This window comes from Melospiza melodia, chromosome 11 (assembly GCF_035770615.1).
Source record: "Melospiza melodia melodia isolate bMelMel2 chromosome 11, bMelMel2.pri, whole genome shotgun sequence".
Lineage (NCBI taxonomy): Eukaryota > Metazoa > Chordata > Aves > Passeriformes > Passerellidae > Melospiza > Melospiza melodia.
Window position 1 is genome coordinate 25122259 of NC_086204.1, and position 13074 is coordinate 25135332.

The following is a 13074-nucleotide window of genomic DNA, read 5'->3' on the forward strand; positions in this document are numbered from 1 at the left end:
GGGTTCTGCCTTAGCACAGGTGGTTGCCAGAGATGCCCTGGTTCCTCCAGCAGTTCTTCCCAGCTGGTAAAGACATTTTGTGGTGCTCTTTTATTGTTCTTTCTCACACCTCTGCTTTGTGCTTTCAGTCTTGTAAATGTTGTTTGTAAATCCTTCGGTATGAAATGACTTTTCAAATGTATTTGTACAGCACCTAACACAAAGATCCCAATCTCATTCATGCCTCTGGGTGTTGCTGTAGAGCGTTGAGTGAATTGGTATTTTTTATAGTAATGGAAGTATTTCTTGAGGTATTTGACCTTAAATAAAGTGGAGAAAAAATACTTAAATAGCTTGCAGACATGATGGAATAGGGACAGTTTGATACCTTGGGAGTCTTAGGTGCTATTGAACACTGGATCATTTCCACGTATTTCAGTCTTGTGCTCTGATGCGTGCAATGGTGGTTTAGTAAATGAATTTAAGCCACAGTAAGTCATAGCAGTATCTTATCAAGTTTCTTCAATTTGCTTGAAGGTGTAGTTCATATTTTCTAGCAGAATTATTTACCTGCTGAATTTTGTCTTCCCATGAAAGAACCCTATTGTGAACGTAATGCTGATTTTTGTTCTTCTGTAGTTACAAACCAGTTAGTTGGCTGTGCTTTCCCTTTTAATTATACTTTGTTCTCAAAACTGATTGGATTTTACCACTTCTGCTGAATGAAAAGCTCCTGCATAAATTTTAAGGTCCCTTTAAAAAAAAAATCTGTGTTAAAAGCTAAGTGATTTTAGGGTTTTGTTCATGGGCTTGCTGCTGGGGAGGAAAGGGCATAAAGCAGTGACAATTTTTTTTCCTCCTGCTTGATAAGTGTAGGGGGGATTTACGTTGTATATCACAACCAGCAGCTATTCCAAGAAAAATCTTTAAGATGGTTACTTGGATCTGTGTACACTGCCCACCTGGTGGTTATGGAGTGAACTGTTACTTTAAAGAATAGTTTAAACAACAGCCATGTTTGGGGCAGGCTAATCTTGCAAAGAGAGCAGTACATATAACAGGAGTCTACAGTGTGATAAGGGGAAAATTCAGCTCACTGACTAGATGTTTTAATGTGCGAACTCTAGGGAAATAACATATTGACTATTCTGTTGTGCGCAAGAAAATTGAAGAACCCTTTGCAGACAGAGGGCTTGCAAAGGATTCTTTCTGTTTCTCTTAACCAAAATCTGTGGCAAGATGTTTGAAATCAGCAGGACGCTTAATGCTGCTTTGTTAAATAATGAGGTAATATTTTGTCACTTTTTCTGGGCAGCATCTGTTTTTTCTCCTTTTTCATATGTTGGTGAAGGATTCAGTTTAATCTTATGCAAGTAAGAGATTTTTATTTTTTTTAAAAAATCATTCTTCAGTTTATTATTTTTTTCCTTTTGATGCTTTTGGAGAATTGGGTTGTCTTTTATTTGCGGTTTCAATCGGCTGCTGTTGCCTAGGACATTATGCCACGTAAGGCTTCTAAACTGCACAGAGTAGGTAGTTATTAACGCTGAATTGGCTTCTGGTATAGTCCATCTGGGCTCTGTATGAGAGAGCTTGCTAGCGGCTACTGATGCTAAGATACCCGCAACCTTTGGGATGTATGCGTGGTGGAGAGGGGCTCAGTGATATGAGATCACTTCTTTTAAGGGAAACTGTCATTAATGAGTCAAGAAACTGCTCATTTATGGTAAGGAGAGGGAGGGGGGGGGGCTGGGAAACAACCCTGTGATTTCATTTTGATATTGGATTAGCTGTTTAAGACAAGTTTCTTTTTGTGGGGATGGAAGATTGCACTAAAAATATGCTTTGCTCAGGGGCTTGCTGGCTGATGCTGGAGAGGCTGTTTAGAGAATCTGATGCTTTACAAATGTCACCACCGTGATGCGGTGGTCAGTCCCTTTCCCTGAAAGATAAATGGTACTATTGGAAACACGAGAATAAGGTTGACTTTTTCAACAATAGGGTTCTGCCTTTGTCTTTCCAGAGAGAGGCCTCTGAGGATGCTTGAGCATTTGTTTTAGTGTTTCTCGGGAAGGCTGCGTGTGTGGGGTGCTTTTTGGGAGAGCGGTCAGTGTGCAGAGTACCTGGATTTATACATGGATAAGATTAGCTAATTTTTGAGAGGAGCAGCGTGTGATTGTTGTTTCAGAAAAATGGCTGAATCTTGATATGCACAACGAATTTATAGTAACAAAGTAGGCTGAAGTTGAAAAGACTTAAAAATAATTTCTGGGTGCCTTCTCTGGTGTTATTAACCCCTGAAGAGACCTTAAGTAAAAAATATGCATTACAGATCTAAGTTTAATATTTGATGTATGTTTGGACAGGAATCTGTGGTAATATACTAGCTGTTGTAGCATTTTGATATCTGTGTGTTCAGTCTAATGGGTCACTTAAATTTGAGTTAGGAAATGTATCTTACAGGCTCCTTTAATCTATGTTAGTTTTTACTAAGCTACAAATGTGCTCAGAGACATGCATGGTGAGAGAAACCCTCTGCAGCCTTTCACATTGTTCATATTTTAATTGAATTCAGTGCTCATTCCACAAATCGATTGTATGATGTTTTTTAAATGTGATTTTTCTCCTTGCTTGGTTTGTGTATAGCTGGATTTTATGAGGTTTGCTACATTTCATACGTTTTATTGGTGTGTTTAGTCTCTGTGTGTGTTTGAGTGTATCCACGCTTTAAAGAAATTTAAAATGTACTGAATGTCAGTCCCCAGCGTAGTAGTGTGGAGGGAATATTTATACTTTTTAAAAGATGAAATTGGTAGAACAATGATTTATGTGTTTTGAAAATGGGTTTTGTGGTTTGTAGTCAGGTTTTCTTTCTCTAGGAAAGAGCTAAGTGAGCTTACAATGTGGCCCATCCTAGCTTTCTCGGTTTTCAGTTCTTACATTTAAAAACGCTTTCAGTGGTACTGATTTATTTTTTTTTTAAGTATTTCGTTGTTGCAATTAATCTGTGGATGGTAAAACTAAATGATCCTATGTGTATCAATAGGGTAATACTCGGTTGCTTTAGTTGAGATAAATGTAAATTCAAGGTTTGTTGTAATTACAGAGTGTTAAGCCTGGTTATTTAATACAGAGCATGCTTTAGGAAAATACCTCTCGAGTCAAGAGAAAGAAATGAATGCTTCCTAACTTGTGAGAATTCTTACAGAACTTGCCGTGGTCGGAAGGGGGTAAAATATTGCTGTTGGAAGTGAAGTTTTGTTAGTTTGTCAGTGGCAGCGAGCGGAGGATTAATGAGTGTGCATTGTTAAGTTAAGCACGTTTCTCGAAGGCTGGAAAAGAAAATTCTTTTAAATGCCCGAAGTTCGCTGTTGTTTTATTTCCTGTCGAGCTGAAGAATAATGAAGCGAGGTGGCAAAATAATTCTGAAATACTACTGTCGTTCGGGTGGAGCGCCCGATAAAGAGGTGTCTGCTGTGCCTTAGACATTGTCAAGTGGCAGCAACATCAAATCCAGTCCTTTAAAAATACGTATTTTAAAAAACCTCACCGGGCGGAAGGAAGGAGAGATGGGTTGATTATTAAAATCAATAGTACCTGAAAATAAATGCAGCTTTAAATGCACGTCAAAGTGCTTTTGTTGTGCCTTTAAGCCTAGAGGCAGATCATTAAATATGCATTTCTCCGGAAAGCAACTGTCGAAAAAGATAAGGTGGTTAAAATACGCCGGACCTGGGAGCGGGGCGCGCAGGAGGTAAGGAGATGTAGGCACTGGAGCATGGCCGAGGTACGGCACCGCCGGGCCCAGGGGTGGGAACAGGGGGAACCAAAAAAAAAAAAAAAAGAAAAAAATTAAAAAAAAAAAACGGGGCTGCGTGTTGTTTCTTCAACCGGGCCTTAATTACTAGACACAAGCAGCAGTTCAGAAATCTGGTCTCTGTTGTTGTAGAGGTCACCGCATCATTAACATTGTCAATCTGGCAGCGGCTAATTTCAATAGCACCTGATGTCGCAACGCCTCCCCCCCCACACGCACCACACACACACCCTCCCTCCCCCCCCCCCCCGCCGCACCCCCCCGCGCGCGCGGCGCGCTCGGCCAATCAGCGCGCGGCGCCGCTGACAGATGGTCCCATAAATGGCGGTAAAGGGGCGACGGCGGCCGCCAGTCGCAGCAGGGCCCGCGCCGCTCCGCGCGCTCCGCTCCGCGCGTCCCGCCCCGCGCCGCTCCGCGCTCCGCCCGCCGCCGGCGCCGCCGCCCTCCCGCCGCAGCACCACACTGAGACAACGAGATAATATACTTAGCTATTATTATTTATTATTTATTATTATTATTATTATTGTCGCTGCCGCTATTATTATTTTTTTATTATCGATAATAATTTCTCGCTGCACAAACGTCTAGCAGTGTGCTTTGTGGCTCTTCAAAAAAAAAAAAACAAAAAGAGAGAGAATAATAATAATAAAATAATTCCCTGAAACCTTAGCAAAACCGTTAGAAGAGTTGAAGCCTTTCAAGACACCCAATATTTGCCATTAAGAATGGTTATGGTAGGTATTAGTAGTTTTAAAATCTGATCGTAGCGGGTTTATATAGAGGTAGATATAGAAGCTAACATACAGGTTTTCCCCGAATCTGCATCATTCTCAGTCTGTGTTTTCCCATGAATTTAGTTTTCTGCTACTGATCTGTTTGTACATGATCTCTCCCTTTCCCCCCCTCCTCCCTTTCTCTTTCCCCCTCTCTCTCGCTCTCTCTCTTTCATATTTAATGTCTGCGTATCCTTTAATAAAGGATGTACTTTGTCATTTTAAGGTAATTGCGATTTCTCTCAGAATAAAGAGAAAAGCTCATTTCTAATGCAAGGCTGGTATGTGGCTAACTGAAATGCAAAAGGAAGAAGAGGCTTTTTTTTTTTAAGGGTGGGGGAGAGTTAATTTCCACATTGACATTTTGGAGATACAAATGCAGAGCAAAATCCTTGGGGGGGGGGGGAATGTTTAAAAAAAAAAAGCCTCGAGATTGGTAATTTTGTTTTTGGTGGACTGCGCAATAGGTATGGTAATTTTAAAAGAGGGTGATTTATATGAGCTTCAGTAAATGCTGCATATTGTATTTCAAAGAGTTTCCTGTCGTGACCTCATAAAAAGAGGAGGAGGCTTGTATGTGTTGCAGTGCCTAGTATATGTCGATTTTGTTGCATCGTTGGGCAGCAGCGCTGTAAGAAGGAATGTCAGCTTTTACATAACGCTCTTTTTGCTTTTGACTCTGTGAGGGGCTGTAAGGGTCCATCTTTGTGATCACAGATGGAGTGGAATGGCTTGAAAATGGTAAGTGAACGGGGAGAGCCTGCTCGTGGGGTTTTGTCTCGTTTCTCGTGTGCCTCGCGAATTTCTTTTGTTCAGGGCGGCGGATCGTGAGTCATAAAATAAAATTAGAGAGCCTTGTTTATTTTCTTTTTTTTTTTTTTTTTTTTTTCGGTGGGATATGTCTGCCTGTGCATATGTATCTGTACATCCATTTCCCGTGCCCAGCCGCGATGGCACTCCACAGCGTTTCCATTGAACGTTGCGTTTCAGTTGAGCGCGGATGGTCTCTGCTGACAGTCACGGTGTCATGGTACCGCGTGTGCCTGGCGGAGCGGGCGGCCGATGATGCCTTTTAATCTCCGTTCCTATTACACCAGCCTTAAATACAAACCTCATAATCGCCTCTAAAAATCCAGGTATCGCGTTTCCCATGGAGCCGGTGCTGTCGAGGATGGATGGATGGGTGGATGGATGGATGGATGGATGGAAGCAAGGGTGTGTTTTTTTTGTGTCGGGGTGGGGGCTGGGGTTGGGGGGGTTGGGGGAAGAGAGCCGTGTTGTTTTGTGCTTTTTTAAATGCCGGGAGAAGTCAAAGCCATTTATGTGAAAAATAGTATTTCTATTTTTAGCCCGTATTCTCCTGGCGGAGGAGCCCGGACGTGCTCATCTCGTCCCCTCTTTTGTGCTTTTCCTTACAGATTGTGCAAAATGGCATGATCAGACACACAACTGCGGGCACCGGGGCTGCGCCGAGCGGGGCGACCCGGGTGGGGGCTGGGGCCGCCCGCACAATGCCCGGCCCTGCTGCCAGCCCCGGCATGGGGGGCGCGGGGACCCCCCCTTTCCCCCATAATTTAACGTTTTGCAGACTTTTGCCGCGGATATTTATTATAACCGGGGAAACAAAGCGACGGTCTTTTCCCATTCTTACAGGATTGTCTTTGTCTAGCTGCTTGTTTTGATGGGTGTAAAACAAATAAGATTAGACTGAGCAGCCGAACTGAAAGCGATAGCTGGGAGGAAAAGCCAATGAAAGGTTGCCGGGGAAACGAGCATAGGGGAAGCTGAGTGGGGGAGCAGGTGGCAATCATGTGGGAATACTGCAAACAGTGTAAAAAAAAAACCTAAAAAAAAAAAAAGAAGCAGGGGCTACCTCGATTATCTCTGCTCTTCTTTGTGGCAGTCACAACTTTAATTATTCTTTATAAATAGGTGTTAATTACATTTCTGGCTCAGGCTTACAGTGATTTCTAGAAATCTGGTTTTAAGCATCTGTTCTTTCTCCTTTGCAAAAGAGGGTTATCTTTTTTTTTTTCTTCCCCCTCCCTGCTGTGAAATTGTACGTGCAAAAAATTGCAAGGAATCCTGTGAGGCAGTATAAAAAAAAAATGTAAATTATATTGAATGAAGTTGACAGAGGTATAATAGTGAACTCCCACAGCTGATAGCTTCTGCAAATCATTTCTTAGAATTTTCCAGCAAATGTCCCTATGAGAACAGTAGGTAGAATGAATTTACCCTAAGCAGTGATTTTGTGTTAAGTGATATTGGTAATTTTACGAAATCAGATGGTTATATGGCAGAATAATCGGTTCAGGGGAGTTCACCATATTTTAGGGTTTAGGCACTGAGAGGAATTGACAAAAATACTGAAATTATTCTTCTCTTCGTCTCCGGCCCCACCTTTAGCCACAGTCTGTTCTATATCTGCTGGAGCAATATCCACTTCCAGTGTCGGGCTCCTTGTGGCAACTCTACTTTTTAAACCACGGCTGAATATTTTGTTAATCGTGATGGTCTCTTAATTGTAGTGGCAAACAATAATGGGAAATAGCTGGTGGTGCTAGAAGTGTTAAAAAAGCGTAGTAGACTAGTAAGTGATAGACAGTAGCGTAAAAGATATAAAAATGTGGTTGCCCAGAAAACGTTCATCTATCACACATCAGGAGGCATAAGAAGCAAAGCAGGAATATAGAACACGCCTTTCTTTCTGTCTTCGGATTTGCAGATATTTTTACTTTATTCCTTTCTCTGGTGCAGGGTTACTTTGAATGCGAATTCAAGCGGGGATAGTAGTGCTTGGTTGAAATAAGAATTTAAAAAATTAAATACCCTTTTTAATTTGTTTTAAGTATTGCTTCTGCTGCAGTCCTTTCTGTGAAAAAGTGATTGAATGGCCCTCTGAAAACTGCACTGCTTTACAATGTAGAGGGGGAGAAAAAATCTTGAGGGGGTGTGTGCGTGTGTAAAATTCCGTATTTTACAGTCTGTGCATGTGCAGAGATGCATTCTGACATGCATTGTAGTTGTACGTGAGAGTAAAATAATTTTTCTTCTGTCCAAAACAGAGATACTGTGTTCTAAATCTGTTAACTTAGTCATGACAATAAATAAGGGTGCCTTTTATTATACACAGCTGCATTGTTTGTTTTAAGAGTCATCAGCTAGTAGTTACATTTTCATTTTCTGTTCAATTTCGTGTTTCTACAAAGATTTAAAAATAATGCAATCCTTGTTTTATGGTGCACGTGTTCCTGCCCTGATCTTCCTCTTTTCTTTGTTTTAAGATTATATTAATGAATACAGCCTGCATGTACATAGTGACATTTTCTTTCTGCATGTAAAAGATTGCATTGTAAATCTTCCTATAGAAAAAATAGCTGTTAAGTTAGTGAAATAGAATTAAGATTGCTAGTAATACTAAATGATGAAAATGTAAAACCTTTCTGTTGAGACAAAAAGATACAGAAAATGTACTTGTCCTTAGACATGACATTTTTCTTTTTTTTTAAATTGTTGTCTTGGTGTACTAGTCAGAAAGGAGGCAATCTTACAATTGGATACTGATGCAATGTGAATACCAGCCATCAGTTTAAAATCCTGTCCTCATGTACTCTGCTAATCAAGTTCCCATGTTAGATACAGGGATGCCTCTCCACTGGTGACTGGCTTGGTTGCCTCCTTTGCTTTCCTCTTCTTTATTCATTTTACCTTTTTGAGCTCTCTCAAAGTGAGCCCGAGCTGTTGTGACAAAGGATGGTTACAATGAGCTGGAAGGGGTATACTTAAAAATCCTATTTGAATGGGTTTGAAATAGTCTTCATCATCTTTATTTGGTCCCATTAAATATTGTGACTCTATTGAAAGAAAATCTAGTTGCATTAATCTTACATATATTTAATGGATTCATTTTTTTAAATAGTATCTTCTAACTTACAGGGCATGGGTTTTTTTCCTCAGCCTTCCTATTTGGTATGCTGGGAGTGTGCTAATTAAATGCAGGTTATTTTCTGTGAGTAATTGTCATACTGTTGGTACATAACCTAGAGCCACTCTACACCCTGAGGTTTTTCAGAAGAAATAAGGTATGATTGCATCCCATATTCTGGCAGGGGAATTTGGGGTCTTCTTTGGGAGCTTGGACTTTGGAAATAATTTCAGCAAACAGCCCAGGCAAGAAATGGACAGTGGCAGAGAATATTGTGGTGAGAGAGATGCAGATATCTTGACAAATCCACTTGTCTGTTTTGGCAATCTGTGTCCTCTGGACACCTCATTTACATGCCTGGACACATCAAAATGTACATTTGTTCGTCTGTGGGACAGCTAACTGGATACACTCCGATGCACTGGCAAATACTGCAATGCAGTATTTTTTCAATGTCATTGGGGTTTTGGGGGACAAGTGGGCACAAACAGTTTTATTATAAGTGAGGTGATGTTAAGAAGCATGGTACCTCTCTAAGGGATAGGCCAGATTTTGCAAAATTCACTAATCTGTGGTGGAAAGTCACCCCTCCCCCTCGCACTCTTCTCCTTCTCTTGCTCTTTTCCTTTCTGTGTAGGGTGGAGGAAGAGATGGGTACGTGTGTATTTGTGTGTGTGGTTGTGCATGTGTATCTTCCTTTCCCAATTGAATGGATGTAAAGGAAAAACGCTGGGATTTGCATGAGGAGGGAAAGGACATTTGTGTAAGGTAACACTTCCCAACTGTTTCTGTAAATGTCTAGTTACCAGCGGTCTAGGACTTGGTGCAACTTTAAAAGAAGACACATTTTTAATTTTCTAAAGAACTTTCTGAAGAGGAGGGCAATGTTGCAATTCAACAAGTATGACTGATAGATTAAATCCTAATAAAACAGGGTATCTGTAAAGGGTATCTGTACCTCGCCTTAGCCTTGGGGTATGTTTAACCATTTGAGATAATGTAAAAGGAAGAGGTTGGAGAAACTAATACTTAGAGACTCCTTGCTTGCTTTTCCCGTGAAATGATCAGTCTTTACTTTTTTAAATACTGGAATATTTTAGGTGCAAGGGGCTTTTGTAGGTCACTAGCTTTACAGCAAGAAGAAGAAAGGGGGGAGAAAAGGTCTCAGTGTGTCAGAGGCAGTAATTGTATAAAATTAGCCATCTAGAAAAGGCAGGAGAGGCTTGCAGGAAAGAAGGAGGCACTAATATGTGAAACAGCACTGTGCTAGTCAGGGAGATAATGAGTGATAAATTTGAACTGGTGCAGTGGTGTGATGCCCATTAATTTCTCAGAACCTTGACTTTGCAGGTTTGTTACTCTGTTGTTCACACCTTTAATTATAACTAGTTTTGGATGATAGCTTGGGGCACTGAAGATGAGACCTTTTGTTTGTTGTTTACTCATTTAAATATTCAGAGTTTGCAATAGCATTGGAACATCAGTGTTAGAAATTACATACTCTCAGATGAGATTATAGTAAGAATGCAGTTAATTCTTGGAATTGCTTAACATTGTCTTATTTCTAGCATTTACATTGCTTGCATGAATTCATTACGAATTAGCTCAGCAATATTAGGTTGAGCTTTATTTTCTGTAGTGAAAATCTGTGTGCCCTAATGGAGCTCCTGATGCGTTATTGCTTATTTAGAGCCCCAAAAAGTAGGGAGGAAGTGGAGAGCCCATCTTACCTATTGTTCTACCCTTGACAGTGCCTTTCATGAGGACTCTCACCTCAATGGCTAAGAAAATCTGTACAAGTCAAGAAATGCTGAGAACCAGTTAGGAGTTGTCAATTAAATGGGGAGAAAAGACAGCATATTATGAAAATATTTAAAATAAAGGATAGCTAAACCTTTGTGTGTCCTCTCTGGAAATGAGATGTAGTTGCAGAGTGTAAGATACCAACCTGGCGTTGACAATATTTAGAGGCATGATGTATAGAAAATGCTGTAGTACGCCTTCGTTGCTAAGGCACGCGCAGTTGCATCAGCAATGCTGTTGTGATGGGAAATTATTCGTCCTTGAATTCTGGGGGAAAATAAGCTTTCATTTATTTTATTCTTTTAATTTTAAACTTCTCCAATTGCTATAAAATTCCATACACTGCTGCTGGTAGTCTTCCCAGTCTGGAGCCGTGCGCCAGCGTGTTTTCGTCGTCAGGGCGGTGACATTTGGTGGCTTTGGAGCGCTGGGGACCCTTGGAGCTGAAGGTGGCGCGATAACGTGTGTTTGTTTCAAAGCAGACGCCCGTGACTATGGGAGGTGGCTCTGGCTTGCAGTGCTTCGAGAAGGTTCCTCGCGTAACGCGTCCGTGCCCACGTAAGTGATGCTGGCGTTGGCAGAGGGCAGCAGCGCCACTGGAGCCTCTCCGGTAGCGCCGGCCCTTCGGCTCCGCGCACCTGGCGGCGCTCGCCGAGCCGCGCACGGAGCCCCAAGCCGCTTCCGCGGGTTCCGCTTGCCGAGGGACGCGCGGAGAGAAGGTCCCACCCGATCCCCATGTAGAGGCCCCTAAAGGTTGCTGCTGGAGCAGGTAACTGTGCCCCGGTCCTACCTGTTGGCCTGTAGTTGCATGCAGTCCCCTTTGGAGAGGCTGAGTGGTTTCCTGAGCACTTCCCAAGTATTTTCTGCCAGGCTGAGTGCTGTTGAAAAGCCTTTGTAGAGACATGAGGGATGAAGGACGTGTGTCCTTCTTGCTTTTCTTCCTTTTAAGAATCTCTCATGGTTGCATTCTAGAAAACCAGCAAAGACAACAATTTACTCAGAATTTATAACTGAAGGAGAACTGCCTCCTCTTGTGATGTTATGTCTAATTGCCCAGCAAGGACATGGGATTTCTGCTACTGCTGATCGGGACAGTTGCTAGAAGTCCTTGTTTCTCTACTGTTCTTAACAGTAAAACTGGCGTTTGTGAGTTTGGGAATTATTATTGCTAGACAGGAGTTCATTGGAAGGCTTGACAATGAGGATTTTTTTGGTTAATACATGGATTAATTGAAAGACTCTTGATGTCTATGAAGTGCTTGGTGTGTGTGGAAGTCAACCTGGTTCTAGTAGTTCTGATTAGAGGGTCATAAAAAACTACATGGGCAAAATACTAACAAACCTTTTTAAAGAGTTGAGTGCTAATCTGGGGAGGAGGCCAGGCCTTTTTTCAGTCCCCTTCAGCTGATAAATAGACACCCGTAGTCAGCAGCAGTTTAATGTTAGATAACATGAAATTCATGACTCAACGGCATGAAATAACCCGTATTTAAGTCACTACACTGTGATGGAGTGTTAACTCTTTCTGCTTTGGGGATCAGAGGTATTTGGAGTATTTGGCTTTTCTGCCTGCCTGAAGGGTTTATAAATGTGACTGTTAATTGCAGTACTTGTATTAATCTTCTGTTGGTCCTTCTTAATCTTTTAATGGTGGTCGGTGACTTTTTCCTTTACTATGTGCAGAAGATCTTGTGGGCAAAGATGTTATTTCTGTAAAGCACAAGGCACAGTCACGACTCCGTAGAAGTAATAATGTATGTAAATAAATGCTTCTTAAATAAAAATAGTTCTAATATATCTTTGTTCCAAATGAAGTTACTGGCAGTAGATGAGTAGGGGGAAGTTGATTTTTAGCAGAAAGCATGAATACTGGAAATTCTTCCTAATATGCCTGTGCGAGCTATACTGTGACAATGTTGCTGTCGATTCCCTTCCTGTGAGAGCAGCTGTTCAGGGAATTAAACTCTTTGCTTGACGCGGAGGGTCCTGAAAAATTCAGTGTGCAGCTACGGTGGTGGCTGTGGCCATTTTTAGTGTGGCCGTTGATAGGAGCTAACTCTGATCCAGCACAGTAGCATATTGTTCTTTAGCCTAACTGGGCCAGGACAGAATTATCATTCTGTATTTCGTGTGCTCTGTGAGAGATTCCGGAGAGCACTTCAGAATTTGACATTGTGTTTGATAATTTATAGAGCACAGTTTATATTTAACTGTAGACATACTAATCCAGGGGAAAAGAGTAGTGTATTTTTAGATTCCTTTTTTTATTGTCTGTGCTTGTCATCACCCAACTACTGAAAGAAGTGCTCGCAAATGTAAATGCTCAGATAGAAATTGAGTTTAATTTCCATCGTTAGTCTTTGCTAAGTGCACAAGTGAATGTTACTTGTGTGATGTTCTCTGAGGTGATCAAGGCGCTTTGCAGCCGTGCGTAGCTGATGCGGCTGCTGGAGGAGCCACGTTCTCCTCCAGCATTTCAGCACCAGGCTGGACCAGGACACTGGGGCTGAGTGCCTCCATGGCCAGGGTGCTTGGCTGGTGTGGTCGTTTTAATAGTGACAGTGTGACTTCTGTCACCAGCCTGTCTGAGGTGAAATGGATGGAAGTGGATCCAGCTCCAGGTTTAAAGCGCCTGCCTGTGGCCGCTGTGTGCTTTAAGGAAAGCACAGCCAATAGAGGACAGTAACTTGGTTCCTTTGGCTTTTTTAATACTCAAGCATTAGTTCCTGTGTGTTTAGGCTCTTAGGACATTTCCCCCTGCTGATCTCTAATAG

The 13074-nt window shown here is 41.8% G+C and overlaps 1 protein-coding gene across 8 annotated transcripts in view; it reads left to right on the top strand.

Annotated features, from left to right (window-relative positions):
- Nucleotides 1–1040: 1040 nt before the first annotated feature.
- Nucleotides 1041–13074, top strand: part of ELAVL4 (ELAV like RNA binding protein 4) — a 64907-nt gene continuing 52873 nt past the window's right edge. Inside the window, exons 1-2 of one of the 8 annotated variants that reach the window (XM_063166086.1) lie at nucleotides 5132–5310; nucleotides 10783–10858. Coding sequence is in view for 5 of the 8 variants with exons in the window: in XM_063166078.1 (XP_063022148.1) it covers nucleotides 1589–1705 (117 nt within the window). In the remaining 3 variants the exon portion in view is untranslated. Of the gene's footprint in view, nucleotides 1267–1567; nucleotides 1706–3428; nucleotides 3734–4299; nucleotides 4531–5129; nucleotides 5311–5540; nucleotides 5706–5745; nucleotides 5785–10782; nucleotides 10859–13074 lie in introns of those variants that run through there. The other 7 variants (XM_063166080.1, XM_063166078.1, XM_063166087.1 and 4 more) reach the window with 7 other exon arrangements.